Raw genomic sequence first — 22,621 nt, forward strand, 5'->3', positions numbered from 1 at the left:
AAAGATTGGGATTGTTCCATTTTGATTTGCTAACTCACTTTACAAGAATTTAGCTTCTCCATGAATATGTATTATTGTTTTGCATGAAAATAAACAAGCCACTTCTCTAACTGATTAAATATATGCAAAAGCTGGCTTTATTTAATTACTATTTTAAAGATTTGTTAAATTCACTTAGGTACCCTAACTTCTAATGGAAAAAAAATAGTATTGATGACAGATATTTTCAAATTATATTTGACTAACTTGTTCAGAATAACATGCTTCTTATATTCAACAGAATTCATATAAAGTCATGCTTTATATGCTGCATGATTTTGACAAATTCTGAAATCATTTGTTGCTAAAGGAAGATGTGTAGGTAGCTCAGACCCCTCTTTATAAGATGCAGTAAAATGTTATTCTCACATTTTGATCTATGTGCTTGTTCAGTAGAAAATATAGACGGAAGAAAAGAAAGGCAACAAATATAAGGCCCAGTGCTGTAGGAGATAACTATGCTCCGCTGATATGTCTAGTCCGGAGGCCAGTTACAAATAAGATCCGTAGAAAGGAATTATCCCCAAATTTCCTCATAGCATTATATACTAAGTATGTAGATTCAAAACATCAATAACTGCACCCCGCAAATATGACTTCTGATCAATGTGTCAGAAAAATCAGGCAAAACTTGGCATGAAGAAATCTCTGCCATCAACTCAGCCATCTAAATCCATCTTTTTTTTAAAAATAAAGCGCAGATTTAATTAATACTTCCGGTTCTAAACTGATTTTGCGGAGAGTCAAACGTAATGCAATGGGCAGTGGCGGATTAAGGCTCACTGGTGCCCTAAGCACTGACAAATCTTGGTGCCCCCTCCTTTGCACATACTGTACAAACGAAACCATATTCTCAACTTTGTGGTGCCCCTTTGGGCCTGGTGCCTTAAGCATGTGCTTGTCTGCTTAATGGTTAATACATCACTGGCAATGGGCACACATCATGCAGGGCACGACTCCTTTGTTTTTCATTTCTGGAGAGCTGCAGCAGAATCTACGCGGGATCCTGGGTGTTACTACCTTGTCTCTAAAGTTGATCTCTGCTTTTTCCATTCCATCTCCCGCGCCAGCTAAGGCACTTCAATAAGACCCGGGAGTAGGCAATGCACAGAAATTGATCTAATAATTTTTCAACCATGAGTCGTTTAGTTCAGTCTGCGCATCAGAGGTGTTAGACCAGCGGTCTTCAACCTTGTCAGCTTTAAGATTTGTGGACTTCAACTCCCAGAATTCCTCCTCCAGTCATGTTAGCTCAGGAATTCTGGGAGTTAGCCCACAAGTCTTAAACTTGCCAAGTTTGAAGACCTTTGTGCTCGAAGATTTTCCCCCCCACTCTATGGTTTGTCCTAGAGCGGACGCTGGAATTTCCGGTAACTGCACACGTCACATCCGGACGGTCCTGAGATGCCGGTAAGAAACGATTGTCCCGGGAAAAGGCGAGAGTTTAAGCTCCCTCCCTCGCGTCTTTCCCGGCACGGAGAGAAAGGACGAGAGAAAACAGCCGCAGGGGGAACGCTCTCACGGCAGCGGCCCCGTTCCTCTCCCTTTTCTTCCGGGGAATCCAGCCTTGGGAGAAGCCGCTCTTCCTTCGCTGGCCTCCGTGTTGTGGTAGAGGCCTCGCCGGCCTTGGCCTTGCCGTAAGAGGCCAGACGCGAGGAAGGTCACTCTCTCTCGCCTCCCAGCGCCCACCGAGTTTATCTTGACCGTACGTACGGGGTGGATTTGGCCCCTTTTGTGGACCGGCTGCCGCCGAGTTCTCAAGCTGGCCTAGTAACTGACAATGCCGCCAGCGTTTTGCTGGGGATTGAGTGGCGGGACCTGTTTGGCAGTTCCTGAAGTGCGCCTTTGTAGGAATCGCCTACAACTGTTCAGTCAAAAAAGGTCTAGGGCGTAACCTGCTTTGAAATCCCCGAGGATAGCGACGACCTATATAACTTTGGCCTGGAGTTGTCTTGCTTTGTATAAAGAAAAGGTCAGACTAATTTCCCAAAGCGTTTATGATCTGTCAGTGGTTGGGAGACCTATGAAAGATGAGGCCATTCATACAAAGGCCACAGATAAGTAAGCTTAAAACAAACTTCGTTCCCTTTGTGGTTAAGGAGCAAGGAGGACACAGGCAGAAAGAAGAACTGAATGTGCAGTTTGTAGTGGATCATCAAAAATGTCATACTTCGGATTTAAAATAGCAAAACGGTACCCATCCTTTCCGAACCACCTCTTCCCAACTAGGTTGCCAAAATGAATAAACCTTGTACAATCAGGATTGGAAGGATTGTGAATAGTTCTGGCACCTGAAATCTCAAAATTATTTAATGCCAAGTTGTGGGGGATTTGCATCTGATTGCTTTTAGATCTTTTAGAGTTCTAGTATTTAATAAAAGTATATTATCCTGTACCCATTAAATCTGCCCAGGATTCTTTCAGTAATTCTCTGCTTTATGAAAATTGTGGGTGATATTTGCTACAATTAGTAATCAAACTCAGTCCTTTGTTCTCTCATCCAGTTATACGGTTACAATTTTATTTTGTGATCCAGGTTTTAATGTTAGATCTGTAGATGTGTATGGTAGTGTAATGAATTGTAATATAATGAAAGGGAGAGGGAAACAGTAGATAAAGTGGAATCATTACCATGGCACTTCAATCAAAAGTGGCATTTTACTGAGGCCATCTTAAGCCTAGCAATATTCTTTATTAGTAGTGACATGCAGAGAACTTAACTGAAGATAGTTGGTAGTCCTTGAATGGTTTTAGCATAGTTTTAAATATAGAAAACTGTGATTTCATACTGATAAGACTATAGTTTCCAACTATAAATTGGAAACAAGGGAGAATGAACTTTAGTATCTTAAAAGCTGTTTTTTAATATTTGGTTTCCAGGTTTTAGTTTCCAGAAAAAAACTCTAACCCCTTAAAGATGACTATTTTGTAAAGTAGGTAGGAGTAAATGTACTCAAAATCCTACAGTGAGCCATTGTACAGAAAATATTTATCTGTGGGAGAGGAACTTTACTTTATCTGGGTCTTTATCTTGATTCTACTTAAAAGTGTGCAGTGTAGAAATAGATACAGATTTATAATAAGAAAACCAGTGTGGTTATGCAAAATGTACATGTTTATGCTTTATAATTTATTATACTATAATGGAGTACTATATAACTGTTGCATAATTAGTTAATGTTTCTTCTTTTTTCAGATTATATTGAATCACATTCTGTTATCTTCTCTGTTAAGATGACCCTTACTAGCCTGTGAGGCTGGAATATATGTATAAATACAGTGTAAACTGTTCGTGTTGACCTCCTAAACATATGCCTTACCTAGATCTACTTTTGGAGTTGGAAACTTGAATCGATGTTATCAGATGAGTTAGAGTCTAAACCAGAGGTTAGCACCAGATTTGCATTCCTGGTCATTGATATACTTTACATGTTTGTACAGTATTATACTCCAACATTATTCAACCAACTACTGTAGATCTATAAAGTGTCATTTGAAAGTATGTTGATATAAGAAGTCAGTATAGTACATTTACTTAGGAATAATCTCCAAAGAATATAATGGGGAAAAACCCTAAATAAATTTATGTAGAATTATACATCAGACCTTTATTAGAAAGTTGCTCTTCGTGCCAGATGCACAGTACTTTTCTTTCCATGGGTTATTTTTTGTCTATAGAACTTGACTAATGAACTGGCATTTTGGCAAAATGGTTGCATTAAAAGTTTCAGAAACTATTAACAGTATGTGCTGGGTCTTGTAGAAAGGAGCTTGAAAATACATACTGTAAAACATACACATTGTGTTCTGTAAAACATATATGTTATGTTAAAATGTTCAGTGCTGAAGGCAAGGTGTTAAAACTCTTGTATTATGAATTCTTCCTTAATATGTACGAGGATAATATTTGGACAAGTACTGAGAATTGAGTTATTAGTTTTTACAATTACTGCTAAGGGATGTTATAAAGAAATAAAATGTTTTTATAAGAAATAAAAAATAGGAAGTTAATAGAAAGGCAGGTACTTGAATTGTGTTCTGTAGGCTTTCTTCCAAAACACTAGTAAATGTCTTGGTTCAACTTTTTATGTTTTGTCCAATTACATATATTAAATATATAGTTTAACATATTGTCTTTGCAGCAAAATTCCTCCTATGCTCTAATACTCCCTTCTACAAAATTGCTAGTTGGTATGAATGTCTGTAGCATCATCCCTTCCATGCCAAATATCAGATTAAGGGAAGGTTTCTATTGTTGTGATTGAGATCAAACTAATTAAGATGCTGATATTTTCTTTCTGTTGTGTTGCAAGTATATCTGTGTGTACTCTTGAGGAGCTATTGCTAGTAACTGTTAGCAGTACTGAATTTGATTCAGTATATAGTTGCTTCTATATTTCTATGATCTGCACTGCAAGTAGAAAAAAACCTTCCTTCTTGCTAATGTTTAGTGGGCTCTCCATAGCTGATATTTGTTTTTTTAATGATATACTACTTAAGCACATCACATGTAATTTGGACTGCATTATGACTACAATCCCACAAAAATTATTGGGTAAGTCATGTAGATTGCATTGTCTACTGCAGCTGTTCATTAAAATTCAGGAGTGGTTCTTACACAATCAAAAAGTAATATTGGTAGTAAATACAGCTAGGGAACAAGACTTGCAATATCTATTGCTGTTAGATATGAGATAACATGCATTGTTTAATAGAACAGTAAAATTTCAGAATTTTAATAGTTAATACTGCCATGTGTAGAATTTATGTATTTTTATATTGGTTCATCTTTGAATGATTAAATGTTATATTTTGTTGTCTTTATGAAGTAATTTTATGCAGGTATACTTGATAAAGGATTCCTGTTTCACTATTTTTTGCAATTAACATTGATGAACAAGAGAGGTAGTATTATATAAAAACATGTTATTGCCTTATTTACTTCTGCCTTAACATCTTTGTTTTGTATTGTTTTTTCAGTTGCTGGTTCAGTTTGTTCAGAACACATCTATCCCACTAGGACAGGGGCTTGTGGAATCAGAACCTAAAAATATTACCTGTCTATCTCTTCTTCCCATTACAGAATCCCCACAATGCAACAGGTTGATATTGCCAGGTAAAAGCTGAAATCTGACAAATTCTAAAATTATATTATGTTTTTGTAAAATTAATACTGTGTATAATATCATACCTTTGGAGGATACAGTCGTTTTGAAGAAATCTGTTGTGACTAGAATGTTTGGTGCAACACATTTTGATAATATGCTTTACACGTGGAAATTGAATGGTAAGATCTACAAGAAGCTGTTGGAGAGATCCTCTGGTGGCTTGAGGTCCAGTATGCCAATTATATTTTACTTCTCATCACAAGTCCAGGTTCTGCTGAGGATGCCACTGAAATCCTGCCTCAGCATCTGGAGGCTGTGAGTGTCTGTGTGAGAGAGAACAAGTTGAAATTGAAGTCTAGCAAAATGGAGATGTTTGCACCTTGGGGTTTTCTTCTGACTCCAGTGATAATTGATGACTGGCCCATGACTTTGGGATCCTCATGGACATGTGGCAATTGCTATAGCAGCAGATGGAGCATTTTTTGAAAGCGGGGGGGTACTGTAGTCCAGCTTTGAATAATGCATCAGTCCTGGCTTTCCTTGGATAAGAGGAGCTTGTGACTGTAACTCACGCCTTTATTACCTTATGTCTAGATTACTGCAATGGCACTGACTTTAAGAATCATAGGAAGCTTCAGTTAGAACAGTGTTATCAGTATTACCCAGAGACAGCTGTATTCCAAGCCCTGTGTTGGTGGCTGTAACTCTTAGTACAATTTAAAATGCTAATATTAACCTTTGAAGACCTTTATGGCTTGATGCCAGGAGTGCATTGCTTTTCAGGATCTGGCTCAAGTGTTATAATTCTGTTAGGAGAAGTAGAAAGGGAGGCCGATGCTCAAAACATTTCTTGCTGCTGCTAGTAGTGGCCCCTATAATATTCTCCTGCATGAAATTAGATCTCTCTGTTGGCCATGTTTCATAAATGGTGGGGACCAAATTCTTCTGGACGGTATTTGGTTCATGATATGTTTTCATATTGGTATTGTATGTTTTATGGTTTTTAATGACTTGTATCTCAGTATTTTTGCTTGATCGTATCTAAGCCTCTGAGAGCCTGTTGAAATGTAGAAATTTGATAAATAAGATGCATATGTCATAAGAGATAATTCTGGCATATTTTAACGTAATTAATAGTGTGTGTATCCAAAGGACACTGGCTTTAACATTGATTTTATAATAAATGTACTGATGGCTCTAAGTTAGATGCTTTTTAAACTTTCAGATGATTCACCAAACCACATTCACTCTTCCAAGCATGCTTCTTCTTCGGCGGTTCTGCGAAGTCTCCAAGTAAATGTTGGCCCTGATGGTGAGGAGACAAGGGCACAAACCGTACAGAAACCACCTGACCTTCTTCCAAGTCCTGATACTTCTACCTTGTTGCAAGATCTTCAGCCTGGTGATAACACTTCCTTTATTCTCCTCAATTTAACACGGACAGGTAATTTCCATGTAGGTAGATCAGCTACTATTAAGAAACAAGATGTGATATTTGAGATTCACTGCTTTGAAAAGTATGGTGAAGTTTTTTCACATAAAGCACTGTGGAGTAGTATATAAGTCTAAATGCTAACAAGTAGTTTGGCTTATCTTGTTCATTACTTAAGATAACTTCTTCTCTAGGCTTAGGGTCTTCTTCAGATCATCTGGTATTTGTCCAGGATGGAGCAGTCGATTCTGGGAACAATTTCTTTGCGAATAATAGCACAGACAGCAGTACCCCATGGTTTTTACGAGTACAAGAACTGGCTCATGATAGCTTGATAGCTGCCACCCGAGCACAGCTCGCTAAGAATGCCAAAGCAAGCAATAATGGTAAATTGTTATTTTTATTACTCTCTTTGCAAAGATACAAATTAAAGCAGTTCAAGATACTTTCCGTAGAATGATCAGTCATGTTTATTTTTTTTATTAATATTTATTTGTAGCACTCCTTTTGAAAATAACTTTTATAGCAAATGTTACAATTCTTTAAAAAATAGAATGTTATTAACTAGAAATATAATAGTAGTAGTGACTTGGTGTTACTTGGTGTTACGAAATATATCTAATTTTACAGGCTTGCATCACTCAATGTTTTTTATTTGTAGGTATTGTTGTCTAATTGTAGGATTTTTCTTTCCAGGAGAAAATGTTCATGTTTGTTCAGGAGAATCACAGCCGAAGGAATCCAGCCCCATTCCTCACCTACCGCGGGTAGAAAAAAAATTGCAGTGCACTGTTGAAGGCTGTGATCGAACATTTGTATGGCCAACTCACTTCAAATATCATCTAAAAACCCACAGGTATACAGATTTGCTAAGCCTGAAGTTTGTCAGGGTTACACACACACAAAATTTAAAAAATCATTTTAAATTTGGGGAGAGTTGGTCAAAGTAAGAGAGCTAATCTCTATTTTGTAAGCTCATCCAGAGCATTTGTTTAAATATTAGCTTAGGTTTGAAAGAACCGGCAGCTGCTTTGATTTATAATTCATTGGCCTGAATAAGACTAGCATTGCTTTTATTATATATATGCCCAAAAGGAAACACATCAGCCAAACAAGTGGAAAGACAAGCAATTGGTAACAGAAAATGTCTTTTAACATAGCAAAAGTGAATACATTTCAAGGGATTCTGGTCCCCTTTCTCAAAGGACTAGAAAAGCAATTGAAATAACATTGTCAACAGGAAGTTATGACTTATTTCATATATTGTGAATACATTACTTAATTGTTTTTAATCTCTTGAGATATTCCCTCAAAAAGTATTGGGAGTTCTAATATAATAAATTAAATATTCTTTCCTTCTGTCACAATTTCTTCTTTACTTTCCATTAAATTTGACTGTTTTTAACTTAAACTTTTTGATAAAATTGTGACATATTTTAAATAAAAAATGTCTTTGTGATTTTGGTTGGTTTTTTTTTAACATTAATTAGTGAGAGTAATACTGTTTCCTAGGAATGATCGCTCCTACACATGTCCAGCAAAAGATTGTGGAAAAAGTTTTTATGTCTTACAAAGATTGAAGGTGCACATGAGAACACATAATGGTGAGAAACCATTTATTTGCTCTGAACAAGGCTGTGGAAAGCAATTCACAACAGCTGGGAATCTGAAGAATCATCTGCGAATTCACACTGGTATGTTTTTTCAATCTATTTTGGAAAAATATTTTTCCTTCATGAATATGACCATCTTTCATGAGGTGCTATAAAAGTTTAGATATATATTCTCATCAGTAAACATGGCTCTTCTTTTCAGTCCCATAGAATGTTTAAGCGGATTTAAAAATAGATTCACAGAAAAAAGCTAATAATCAAATTGCAAGATGATCCTGGCAACAATGGGCTTTGTAACGGATATCTTTAGATGAAATAGACCATAGTGGAGGAAACTTTGCTGGAGAAGGTGGTTTTAAACTTAGAAGAAAGACAGAAGCATTTTGTGGGCAAATGTAGAAGATTCGCTGGCAAGATTCAAAAACTTATTTCTGGTTGTAAGCAACCTATGATATAAAACAAAATATCTCACTGCGAGAGAGAGGACCCATTACTGGTTATTTGTGTGAGAAATAATGTAGATCAGAAAAGATAAGAATGTTTGCAGTGATAAGCTGTAATATGTGAGTGGGAGAGTGAATTGATCAGAAGAGGAATTACTGTGAAAATGAGACATTTTAAAAACAACCTAGGAATTCTTTATTGAGAGACATGCAGTACATTACACTATTTTGAAGATAAGAGTAATGTGGTCATAACATATCTTACTGTGCATACCAAAAAAATTTTGTGTAGGCATTCTGAATTGATTACATGAATATGGGATTCCATTAAAGAATATACCAAGAATTAAAAATTGAACATTGTGTATATTGTAGAGATCTTGGTAATAAAAAATATCACAGATGGTACAAATACTATAGTAACAAAATCCATACAAAGTAAATTGCTGTTTTCCATTTACATGGTCTTTTAAAAAATGAAGCAAATAACCTAATTATAATTTGATATAACACAGGGGAGAAGCCTTTTTTATGTGAGGCCCAGGGCTGTGGTCGTTCCTTTGCTGAATATTCCAGCCTTCGGAAACACCTAGTTGTCCATTCAGGTAAAGACATTTTATTTCTTCAGATGAAATTCACAGAGCAGAGAGTATTTATTGGAGATAGCTATACAATTTTGAGGTCCTATTCCAGGGTCTCTCCTTTTTAAAAAAAAACAATTTCTAGCCTATTCATATTATATCTCACTCAATCTTCAAGCATGTAAAGTCTCTAGTCCAGACCCACGTTTGGTAGATTAAAGATCACAGATCATACAGATTCACAACTTCAAATTATGAACATTTTCTTGCAAAACAATGCTTTGAACTTGACAGCATTTTTAGAGTTAATACTTTATATTGACTGAATTTTACCGATATCAATCTATTTGACCCATAATAAATATTTAACTTTCTGTTTTACATGTTTTTTCTGCCTTGTTTCAGGACTAAAGCCACATCAATGTCAAATTTGTGGGAAGACATTTTCCCAGAGTGGTAGTAGAAATGTACACATGAAGAAACATCATTCGAGGGTTGAAACAATTAGCAATAGGCAGCATGAGCAAACAGGTAAGGACTGAAATAGAAAAACCTAACATGAGTTCCTCAAATATTGGTAAGAGATTGAATCCATAGAAATACCAGGATCAATGGATTGATGACAGCTAACCCCCTTGAGCATTTGGCTAGGAAGTTAGGTGAGTTTTGTGGCTTTATGTCTTGGTGCTTACTGCTTTAACTAGGGTATTACAGATTTATATACTTATAGTGGGTTTTAATTTTTTATGCTATCCAGAGTCATTGTTGTGAGACAAGTAGCTCTATAAATGGTATAATTAATTAATTAAAGTGGTAGGATAGAGTTCAAAAGCATTTTATTCCATGCAAACTATACACAAGAATCTGATCTATTAACAGTTAAAGCAAATTGATGCCAAATAAGCGTGAAGGGACTTCAAGTAGGAGGCTGGACTTAGGTCTTTCCAGGGGTGTAGGGACTCCAGACTGATGATATGTTTGACCTCACCTTCTGACTCAGCCTGGTCATTTCCTACAGTAAATAAATTAGGGCTGGGCTGGGCAGGAAGTTGTAGTGTAATTACCCCTTTAGTACTTAACCCTAGCCTGAAGTATTTTGAGATATTTCTAGTGGATTAATACTGTCACCTGAATAAGGTAAACAGAGAGGTTCTATCAGTTACAGTTGCAGGTAGCCCTCAACTTATGACAGAGCCCAGAATTATGGTTGTAATTCATGGCAGTTGGTAAACTAGGTGTCCACATGATCACTTCCTTTAAATGATCCTTTGTGGTAGATCATTTGGAATGCAGGCTGCCTTGAGGTGTGGGAGGCCTGGCAGAAGCCTAGGCCCACACTGCAGTACCTCCCCAAATCTTTTATATTACTAAGCAGAATAATACATTGATCCACAATTTTAGTTAATCTAAATCTGGATATCATTACATTATTTACTTATCTTCTTGGAAAAGATACTATAGCATGTTGTTTCTTCTTAGGAAATGTTATGTTTGCATACGTGTCCTTTTTCCACTTGTGTACCTTCTATCAAAAGCAACTTGGTTCTTGGTTGCTGGGCCTCATTTCTCATACTGGTAGTTCTCACTTAATCACCATAATTGGGACTGGCACTTCAGTCATTGAGCAAATCAACATATCGTGACTGCCTTGCTTAACACGATCCTAAAAGTCTACAGTTGGGTCATTAAGCAAATGCATGGAGATAAATTCTTGTGTCCTTGCTTCACTATGCCTGTGGAGGTACAGTTAGGGAGAGGCAGATAAAGCACAGAGAGGCCAGGATTTTAGCACACTGAAACTGTGCACAGTTAAGGAGAGGCAGGGAGCTTTTTTTTTTTTTAAACAAGTTTTATTAATTTCAAAAACAAACAAATCATCAACCATTACATATTTGAACCTTTTTCCATTATAAATTTTACAAGTCAGATAAACCTTATCTTATACAATACAGTTCTATTTTAAACCATTTCTAAATAAGCATAAAAACATCTCTTGTCCTCTATTTCTTTCTGACTTGATTATCGTCATTCTCTTTCTGTGTTTCTAGAAGGTTTCACCAATACTTCTCAAAAACATAAACAGACACAAACAAACATATAAAAATCTTTTAGTAAAGTAACTTGGCCCCAGTACCTCTCTTTATATGGGCTTTAATTATATTCATGCTCATCTTGTATCTTCTATATATACTTCTCCACACATTTCACTCTTCATAATTCTATCTTATTCAATCCATCTTAATTTAAATCATTATATTTGTATCTTTTGCCCATCCTTTATTATCCCACTATCTCATTCCTTATAATGAAAAAAAAAAGAATTTCTCCTGAAATCTCTAATCAGAGTATGATGCCTTTCTATCCTTTCCTAAATATTAGATTAACATTTAAAATAACACCTAATACCCAATCTGATTCTGCTTGGTACATTCTATCTATTAATTTTTACTTGTAATAACAATAAAAACAGAGTAATAAATCGAAAATGTTTAAATACATAGTATCCTCCTAAATACGTAGTTGAATAATAAATCTAAATAATAAATCTTATAGCATTCTCATTGCCTTTCCCTTCAATATTTTATTACGTTTTAAAAATCAATCATTATTAAACATTTCAACATTTTAATTTTTTATTAACTCTTAAGCCATTCTAATTTTCTATTTCTAATACAAATATTACAATACCGTCTTATGTACCTTGCAAAATCTTTTTAAGAAAATTTATACTTCACCCTTTATCCCTAAAAGATTCCTCTTTTCCCATCCAATTTTAAAACTTTGTGGCTTTTCTCCGCCTTTCCCCTTTCTTTCTTCCCCACCAGATCTTCCTACCCCCCTTCTTCTAACCTCTGTCTTGCTGGCATCCCTTCTCTGTTGTATTCCCTTTTTCTCTTGTTTGTTATCATTGTATTTATTTTGCATCATATTTTTCTCTTTCTTAAATGTTTTTTTAGATCTTAAGTCCTCCATTTTCCTCGCTTTCTTCCTTCCTTCTTTCTTAGATAAATTTTGGGATTCATTAAAGATGGTGTCTTCGTCTTCTTCTTGTTGTTGTTCCATCTGTCGCATTGTCTGTTGATAGTTAACCAGCGCCATTTCTAAAAATAGAAAAGCTTTTTCCATACCATCTTTACAGGCTGCTTTTGTTTGCTCATATTCATCCCTCAGTTCCTCAAAGGAGAAAGCCATTATAAATCATTTCTTTTCTTTTTCCCTCTTTCTTCTCACTCCAACCAAAATATTCCAAAAGAAAAATAAGACAATCCCAAAGTCCACAATCCTCAATCAATCCAAGCCAAGCCAAAATTTCCTCTTTCTCTTCCAGGGGTAGTATCAGACAAAGGAAAAAGAAAATCCAAATCTGTGTTTTGAAGCCTTATTAAAATTTTATTTCTGTCTCCAAATCCTTAAGGCATCTCCTCCAACAAAATCCAACCAGATAAATATATTTTTGTCCTCTCCCTTCCGACTTGTCCCATAAAGCTAGTTTAACCTGAAAAAAAACAGGTTTCTCAATATCCGTTTGTTAATTCCGTCGGGAGGAGAGTAAACTTTCCTTTCAGCACCTCAGAATTGCCGCTTATTTCCTCTTGTGGAAAGAATCATCCAAAAAGCCATCATTTTCAGGAATTAAATTAAATATATCTTAGAGTCCTGGGTCAGCCAAGAAGACTTTCACTTTTTAAAAACTTTCTCCTCTTCCTCCTGCGCATACTTGCCCAGCTGCCGGCTTCTTTGTGGCGGCCATTACGGACCGCCGCTATGCCGTCTTGGTAAAGGGGTTCTGCCGGCCAGGGAGGGGTCTGCAACACCCCAAACCCTTTTCCGGATCCCCTGCCTTCAGCTGCCCCTGCAGGGCAGCCTTGCTCCTCAGCCTTCGGATCGGAGCCCCAAAAGCGGCTAGCGCGGCAGGGATAGCGCAGCTTCGCGAATCCCTACCGCCGCAAAGCCGACAAACCGGAAATTCCGAGGGGCAGGGAGCTTTTAATGTGCGCTAAAATCTGTGTACGGGCACAGAGAGGTAGGGATCCTTGCTAAAATCCTTGTCTCCTTGCTTCTCCATTGACTTTTCTGGTGAAGCTGGCAGAGAAGATTGCAAATGGCAATCATATGATTGCAGGGTGCATGGCAACTGGTCACAAGTGAAACACATCGCAATCAGCTGACGATGGGGGTGTATGCAATTTTTCAAAACAGTCAGAAGTACTTTGCAGGCCCTAAAGCAGCCTTCTGAGGCTGTTGGTAATTCAAAAGCTGGTTAAATGAAGACTACCTATACCCTCTCAGCATTCTATTCCAGATGCAGTGTCATTGGTTTAGAATGTATGTCCAGTCCTGTTTCCTTCTGGCATGATTACCTTAATCAGTCATGTTTGCAGAAGAATGGATCATTTTGGCACAATATTTCATTGAACATGTACTGAACTGAGTATGTTGATAAAAGTTATTTTTCTGCTGAAACATAGATGTTCTTGTATTTGAGTACATGGCATTATCCTTCCATGGCATGTCTTTTTAATGGCTTAAACAACATTCAAACAAATGACATCAGAGTAGTTATGGATTGCAAAAATGGATAGATTTTTTTAATGAAAGTAAAATGTATTGAATATCAAGTATTGAAATTTTATGGCTTTGAAATTTAATTTGTGAAAACAAAGTTTCTGTTTTACACATCTTTGAAAAACACTAATCTTATAGTCTCCTTATAAAACTGAACTGTTTGAATTATGCACACATCAACATTTACCTGTTGCTACTACCCCCTCATCCTCTATCCTTCACAGAGAAAATCTCGTGAGCAATAATACGGTATAATCCTCTTTTCTGGGCTCTTAAATAATATTGCAGACCACAGTAAATTAATCAGGTGATGGCTTTTTTTTTTAAACCCAGAATCACTCATGGGCAGTAGTTTGTTGGAAGAATCTGAATTGGACAGTAAGAGCCTGGTGTCAATGAACTCTCCGTCTAGCCTTGTTGAATCTTTGCATTTGCCAGATCCAGAATCAATGATTGGTGTAAAAGAAGGTGAGAAAATGTTTGTCTAATCTAAAGGAAGCTGTGTATAAAATGAAATCAAAGATGAAAATAGATAGTCTTGTGTTTTTAATGTATAACATAATTTAATGGAGTTACATGGAATACAGGCAAATATAGCACAGAAAGATTAACCATAATGCAAGAAGGGGTGGATTTTAAAACTTCCTTGATAATTGTGTAGTGATAGTGGAATAATTTTGAGCTGCCAAATTTATTCCATGTCCTTTTGAGAATCTGACAAGAAAAGAAGCATGATAAATGTAGTCTGTACCTTGAAAGCAGACGTCTCATCTTAAGGCTGGGTGCTTTATTTGGGATGATCATTTCATATTCTGTAGTATCTTACAATCCATAGGACTGAAGTATGAGCTTGTGAATTCTTCGGCAATTCATTTTTTGCCTGGTCTGGTTGATATTAATGCACTTTATAGATTGTTTAATGTGACCTTGTGAGTTGGGACATAAACTGGAAATACTTGATAGTTCCAAGCACAAGTTGCTGCTGCTTAATTATTAAATTTATTATTAAATTGTAATCTAATTGTCAGAAAGCATAATTGTACATAAAATGTTAGCTTTCTTTAGCCTAAGATAAGCTATATGAAGAATGTTGAAAAAAGGATTTGTCCTTTACCAAAACATGTTTTAATGTATTTTTTAATATGAAATTTTGTCCACTACAATAATGAAAAGCACTATTGGATTAGGGTCTGTTTGTTTGTTTGTTTATTTATTTATTGCTGTATGTTATGCAGTGGCAACATAACAGTTCTAACACTGATGCCAAATGCATCAGTGGAATCCTTATATCCAGTCATTATTTCATGTGGCTGAAATCCTGGGACACTTTGGTGTTCTTGCAAGAGATCTTACATGATTTCAGGCAAAAATGTTGAGATAAAAGACATGTGGTAGGAGGGATGTTTAGTTATTATTCAACGATTCTAGGCGGTGAACAGTGATTAAAAATAAAAGCAGACACATATGAAAGATTAAAATGCAGAGTAGCTGAGAAGAACAGTAGTCATTTCATATCAGCAGACAGGCTCCCAGGGCCTGAGCAGAGAGGACCTTATTGAAGACCAGCAGAGTTGGGATAAACCTGATCTCCAGAAGGACAATGTTTCAGATGGCAGGCGTTACAGCAAAAAAATCAAGTGTTTTGAGCCTCGCCAGCTGAGATTTTACAGCCAAGCATTCCCATCCTGCTGGATCAGACAGGATAGAGAGAAACAACCAGGGGTATGATCAGTGGCTTTCTCAGTATCATACCCTGACTTTTATTCCTACTAAAAAGGGTCCAGAAAATCTGTTTCTTCTTGAGCCTTCTGAAGCTGCAGTATGATCACCTTCTCTATAGCCTTCCCTAACAAGGAAAAATTGGACACTGGATGAAAATTTTCCAGACTAGCTGGGTTAAAGCAATGGCCCCTTGAGGAGAGGGGCACCACCACCTCAAGAGCTAGTGTGAAGGAGGAATTAACTGTTGCCCAAATCCAATCACACATCCTCTTCCATGCTGCCTTAATTAACCAGGAAGGGCGTAAGTCTAACTCAGAAGTAGCTGAACTGACAGCTGTCAGAACCTTGTCCACTTCCTCAGGGCTTAACAGGATCCTATTTTTCCCAGATAACCATGCAAGACTCAGCCCCACTGGCCCTGCTTCCACCTGGAGTCCAACAGAGCGCAGTTTTATCTGGCATATTCCTCACAACAACCTTGTGTTGAACCTCTTAGTTAAACCCTCTTAGAAGAGTCTGAATCACTCAAAACAAGGCTGCTGGAGACCTATCTGCAGATGTAATAAGGGTCAAGAAGTATTTTATATGTTGCTACCCTTACCACCATAAGGTTGGCTGAAACAATGGATCTAATCCATGTTTAGTTAGATTGGCTCCTTGTTGTCTGCTAGAAGTATCTCTTCTCCTGCTTCATCTCATTAAGCTGATCCACAAAGCAGGAGAGTTCTGGGATCCACAGGGGAAGAAAGGCTGCTGCGGTATGATAAGATTCCAAGTCCCAGGAGAACCCTAACCCTTCAGAGCATAGTTCTTTCTGAAATCCATTTGACTCCATTAGTTGCCTGGAGATGATCAGTACAATAAGTCCCTCCTCCTTGTGGTGGGTGGTGATGTCAAAGAATTCCAAATCCACCTAGGAGTCTGTCCATGACAGAAAAATAGCCAGTGTCTACCCCAAATTCAGAACACCTTACCACTGGTCCCCCCCCAAAAAAAAATTTCAGGCATATGACTATTGTTATGTATTGTATATGATGTTGCATAAGAGATCATTGAAATCTTGCAAAAATTGCCCGTATAATAAATTATCATTGTATAATGATGGTATGTTAGTATTCCTTTTTTAATGGAACTCTCGTACAATTTTTTTTCTAAATTTCTTTTACTGCATTTACATGGTACACGCTGTACCTGTAGATTGAGAATTTTTTAAAGTATCGTTTATTTTTCTGCTTGATTTATAGAGGTTTTAACTGAAGCAGCAGTAAATTCTCTCCATGACGTATCTGATGTGGTTTTGCCATCTCATCACCTGATGCCCATGTCAACATCAAGGCACTCTTACGGTGTATCATCCTTACTACAATAAATTCTTAGGTCTGAAGGTTTTTGTTTTGAAAAACGTAGTGCTAGTCTCTTTAATTTCAGAAAACATTTGCTCCTCCTGTGATTGAAGGTAAGAAATTTGCATGTTTTTCTACTGGGGAACCAGGCCATTGTAAAGTGCACATATCCTTCTCACTTTGCTCAGAAGATAAAGTTAGGGGGGAAAAAAACCTAATTTCAGTTCCTGTGGGACAAGAGAATTCTCTTTTCCAGTTCCAGCTTTTCTTGCTTCAAAAAGCATTCATGCCTACATTTTTCATCTGTTGTCCTTGTGGCAAAGATGACCTCAGCCAGTGATTTCTATTATTTCCTTTGTTTACTATTTGTTTTCCTTTTCAGTTTGCTTCAGGAGTGCTGAGCTAAGCAATAGGAATGAATTGTGAATCTCCTAGAGTCGTCTGCAGATATGGATGGCTATAGAAATCAAATAAATATATAAATACATTTCCTAGGATTTTTCTGAGTGGGACTTAATTTCTAAGTATACATCTGAGTGACATATATCTGCCTTCCCATCATGATTCTCTGAGAAGGGCAATATCCCTGCTCCTGAATTGGTGGCCATGGACAACCCACTTTTAATAGCTGGCACATCCTTTGGGAAGCTGAAGAATAGGCACTGGAGTATATAACAGGTCTTCCCAAATGGGAACACATAATTAAAACTAACTTTGCCAAGCAGTGTCCCTTTTCAAAGACCCAATGATTTTTGATCCTCAGAGAATCCTGGGAAATCCATGGCTTCTGTGGCGCAGACTGACATACCCAAGATTTCACATCTAGGAAGAACAGAAATGGCAAGAAGCTCCATTCTGGAGAGTTTCCTCACCCCACGGCCGGAGATGCACACTGGAGGAAAGAAAGAGCATCTCCACTCCTTTGGTGGAGCTATCTCCTGCCTACTTCAGGGACAAGTACCAGGCTACTTTTGTAGGCAGAAAAGGCGAGTCATTAATTGGAAGTCCTCCATAATGCCATTTCTGACCTGAATGTTTCCTTTCAGACCTAGTGAGAAAAGAGAAGCAGATCTGTCCCTGGATATAAGGAAGAGGACAGTAGCCGGTCCCTGAGTCTATTGCAAAAATCTACTACTCAGTTAATTCTTCAGGACCCTAGACCTAAAAATCCAAAGCAGTCCATTCCCGTTGATCCTCTGGTGGATCTACTGGTGGCCAAGTTCTATGTGTCAGGAACCTCTTCAAGCTAGACCAGATTTGAAAACAAGTTATGAATACTAATATTACTTTTATTATAAGGCTATAGTAACAGAATCTTGTGAGTCTGAATGCTCATGCTCCCTCCTCCATTTATTTATAAGGTAACTAGGGAGGGCCAAGCTTGAGACACTTCCTTGAATTATATTTCTGCCTTGGACTTGTGCATGTATGTGTGCGTGCACACACATGCAATCATCGTTGAGTTTTTTACCATTGGTTACTACACCCCTTTTAATATCATACACTGTGGCTAGTGGCCTTCCCCAGACTTCCCTTCCCTGAAGTATTCAACAAAATCCGTGGGAAGTGGAGAGGATGCAGGAAAAATAAAATTCTCTTTGGCCACCAAACTCTGTACTTTCCCTCATGCAGCTCCATAGCAGAACTGATACGCTAAAGATAAGGACCCCTTCAAACAGCAAGAGGACAGGAAAGTGTAGCACAGAAAACATGAGGCAACAGTTTAGCCGCAAGGCCTTCCTCATTTTTTGTTTTTGTCATTTGTCATCGGCTGGATAAAACTGCCATTTGAGTTCATACTTATAGAGCATAGGTAGCTCAAACAGGATCTGAACAAATTAGCCAAGGCAATTGCTTTCATGGCTGATGTGAATTTGGACAGTGGTCAATTCTTAGCCAGAAACCTGGTTGCCAATATGGGTACACAAAATGACTTTTTGTCTCCAAATCTGTTATATATGACCCGTTCAAGTATAACAAGCTATTCAGAAACTCCCTAGATAATGTTGTTCATTGAGATTAAGGATAAAAACACAATCCTGTCTGATAATCAAATTTATCAGCCTCCATGTAATTATTTTACCCAATTTTTCAACAACCAAACATTAGCTGGCACTGAAATCCAGAAACTAGTTCCAACCATGCATTGAACAAGTCCTACATTCATCCATTCTTGTACCATATTTTTCATTATTCCAATGAAAAACGATGGCACATTATCCTGGACCGCAAACAAATGAATCACCAAATTAAAAATTATCTTTTAAATCCATGATATAGTATCTTAAGAAAAAAATGCCCTGTGAACCTCTGTCTAAATGACCTGCAAAGCCAGTCACCATTGACTGATCAGGGAGAAAGGGACAACCATACCATGTTGTAGACTCAAGGAATTGGGCTTAATAAACAATGATACTCTTCATCTGGTGGGTGCGCACAGACGTGCGCGCACACACACACACATATATATGAATAAATAAGACACATTGACTCTCATTTCATTAGAACTGCAACTACCTTGACTGCCCTTGATAGTAAAGGCTACCTGGAAGACATCTATAGAGTTGCAGTATTTTCTTTATCTTTTATATAGGTAGTCCTCAACTTAGAATTCATTTAGTGACTGTTCAAAGTTACAATGGCACTGAAACAAGTGACTCGTGAGCGTTTTCCACACTTATGACTGTTGCAGCATCACCATGGTCACAAACAAAATTCAGACATTTGGCAGCTGACTCATATTTATGATGGTTGCAGTGTCCTGAGGTCATGTGATCCCTTTTGGTCCTTCTGACAAGCAAAGCCAATGGGGAAGCCAGATTCACTTAAAAATCATGTTACTAATTTAACAACAGCAGTAATTCACTTAACAACTGTTGCAAGAAAGGTCATAAAATGGGGCAATATTTACTTTGCAAATGTCTCACATAGCAACAAATTTTGGGCTGAACTGTCATAAGTCGAGGACTACCTGTAACTCTTATACCTCAGTAAAGCAGTCTTCAGGAAGGTACTAAAGGAAATAATTCTTAGCAAAGACTGACATGATCATATCCCCAGTGACAGCTTTGATATACAGTATTCCACTTTAGAATATGCTGATTTTACTGTGGGGAAATCCACACCAGACTTACGAGAATGTCCTTATCATAAGGCATAGTGTTCAGTTCACTAAGAAAAAAGGTAGTCAACATTTGCATTCTATATGGAGTCTTATATAACTTTCCTGTATTAATTTGTCAAGTATTTTGTGGAATCCCTTTCTGGCTTGGTATTCTGAACTGGGGAAGGGATCTTTTTTATTCCACCCCCTCCCCCCAAGAACTGACATTGGAATTTTCTAGCCCCATTTCTGAAAGAGTGGGAAGAGATACCACTTTAGAATGCTCTGTCCTCACTGTAGAAGGATCGTCATGGTAAGTTCAATGCATCATTGCTAAATATGATATAATTTCACTGAAGAATTTGATAGGTTCAGTTTAATAACAATTCTTATATTTATCTTAAGATATTTACTTTAAATTTTATTGGAGGATTACAACGTTCCTTTTCACCATTACATTAAAGATGGACAATTAATTTGGTAATCTGATCTATATAATAACTAGTATTTACAAGATGCATTAGCAACTATTCTTTTCCTTTCAACGTTGAATGGGCCTCTAATTTCAGGTGGGTTATGCTCGGATGGCTTTAGGTTTAAAATATGCACCACCCAAAGTGGTTTTGAGTCAGCATTATAAACTTACTTAAATGAAGGCAAAAGAATATATATATTTTAAAAAGTCTGATTTTTTTCCCCTCAGATTGTTCAGAAAATTGTTAATACAACTTAATATGTTAGATAAAGTCATTTTTGCTCAGTTTCTAAATTTGGATAGAGAATTTGGCTGAAGACTGGTTTTCAGTGTTTATTTAGAAGATAAATGCATAGTAAAGTCTGCTGCAGGGAGAAGTGCAAAGCGCTGAGAAGAACGTGGCATCTGATGATCTCAACTTACAAACATTCGTTTTGGGCAGGGGTCCCAAATTCTTCAGGTTATCAACCTCTTCATGAAATTTCAGATTGTTCATCAATCCCAAACGTTCATTATATGAAAATAATAAGTACTACTTTCATAGTACTATGAATAACTAATAATATTACAAATAATTAGTAACAGCAACAGTGGGTAGCCCCATCAATTCTTGGGGGTCAATATTGACTACTTTGGAAAATCCTGATCTTGGGTAACAAGAAATGTTGCATGGATTGACTAATCCTATTGTTTCATATTTTCTATATTGGTGAAATTGTATAATTTTAAAACTGAGATAAAATGATTCAGTATTATTTGAACTGAACTAAAGAATGAACTACTTCATTCTTTAGAAGTCTGTGCTACAAGTACTAAGAAGTAAAATGAATGCATTTATTTTATAGTTATAGAAGAACAGCGAATCTGTGACACTGAATATATACTAGATGAACAGGCTTTCTGATGAAATTCCTGGAATCTGCAGTATCTCCAGTCTACTTCTTACGACATGTTGGAGCAGAGGCCTGGACTATGGTTTTGCTTCAGTCAGTGAAAAAAACTTTGTTTTCTAAGAGAGGATGGAACAGCAGCTATTAATTATGGAGTTAATATTTAACCTGGTGTCCAAAAGCCAGGAGATAATGTTCTTGTACCTGGTTTGAAGCCAGATTTTTTTTCTCTTTTTTTGAAGTGACCATAAGCTCAACATTATATTGGCTTGTTCTTGGAGAAATATATTTTAAGTAGTAATAAATTCTGCACCAGAGTGTGGCAGTTCTGGTTTTGCTTATTTATAGGGGCAGTTGGTGGTACTCTTTCATCGGAAATTTTTGCCTTCCCATGCTTTGTGCGGATATGTTCACTAACATTGCTTTTGGTCCAAACTGAAGATCTCATACTATTCAGAGTATTGGTCACACTTGCTTCTTGCTGTGATATTTTAATTTCTAACTATTAGGCTTAATAGATTTTTTTTTTAAAAAAAATCAAAGGTAGAAATTATTCAGTGACATTCTGTTGTAAATAAACTACATATTTCCATTCGCGACATGGTTGCATGTGTATTTATTTGATGGCTTTTGAAATACACTTTATATTACACAGAAGTTCAGAATGAGTAACAGCTTTAAAAACACAAGTTATATGCAGTATAAAACACTAACTGTGACGAACTATAACAGCAGTTTCCAGGAAGAAAGGCACACATTCAAAGAAGAATGAGTGGGTGGTGAGGCAAGAATCAGCCCAGTTCAGAGCTGACTCCTGGGAAGAGAAAATAGTTTAGGATAGCTACTCCCTAATATCTCCCATGGTATAGCCATTAGGGTAGGGTAGTAAGAGTTTAGCAAGAATATACATGGTGTAAGCAAATAAAGAATGGAACTTGAATTATGTTACTTTGCTGTTAAACTAGTCCGGACACTAGTGGAACATTAAAATTAATTTGAAATGAATACACTGACTCAAAAAGAAACAGCATTTAAGAGAAGCATGCAGTGGTCCCTAAATTCTTATTCAAGACTTTATGTGCCTCAATAATATACTTGAGAGGGGAAAAAGTGGGATGCGGTACGATTGTTTAGTCCAGTGTTCTTGGCTAAAGCTCAAGTGCGTAAGACTACTTTGAAAAAGATTTTACATTGAGGTCTTCTGTCTTGATACTAAAGCCTTTGACTCTACAGTGCATTAAGCAATTTTTGTCTTCATGTTAAATTAACTGCAAATTTTAGATTGCATCTAGGTCTTTTGGTTGAA

At 36.9% G+C, this 22,621-nt stretch overlaps 1 protein-coding gene across 4 annotated transcripts; it reads left to right on the plus strand.

The window, feature by feature from the left end:
• The first annotated feature begins 1,360 nt into the window (after positions 1–1,360).
• On the plus strand, positions 1,361–21,914 carry ZNF410 (zinc finger protein 410). Of its 4 annotated transcripts, none has more exons than XM_087951863.1 (12): positions 1,361–1,449; positions 3,236–3,426; positions 5,020–5,155; positions 6,373–6,591; positions 6,774–6,965; positions 7,276–7,435; positions 8,092–8,273; positions 9,151–9,240; positions 9,622–9,747; positions 14,116–14,250; positions 16,749–16,881; positions 21,271–21,914. In XM_087951863.1, exons 2-11 carry the CDS (start codon positions 3,394–3,396, stop codon positions 16,871–16,873), a joined length of 1,398 nt encoding a protein of 465 aa, XP_087807989.1. In that variant the 5' UTR covers positions 1,361–1,449; positions 3,236–3,393; the 3' UTR covers positions 16,874–16,881; positions 21,271–21,914. The 4 variants fall into 4 exon arrangements, with proteins under 4 accessions (XP_087807989.1, XP_087807990.1, XP_026520242.1 ...); XM_087951864.1 differs by having other exon boundaries at positions 1,430–1,744; XM_026664457.2 differs by having other exon boundaries at positions 1,432–2,100.
• Positions 21,915–22,621: the final 707 nt, after the last annotated feature.

Source organism: Notechis scutatus, chromosome 1 (genome assembly GCF_049901735.1).
Source record: "Notechis scutatus isolate UNSWTSFEM ecotype Mainland chromosome 1, rNotScu1.2, whole genome shotgun sequence".
NCBI lineage: Eukaryota > Metazoa > Chordata > Lepidosauria > Squamata > Elapidae > Notechis > Notechis scutatus.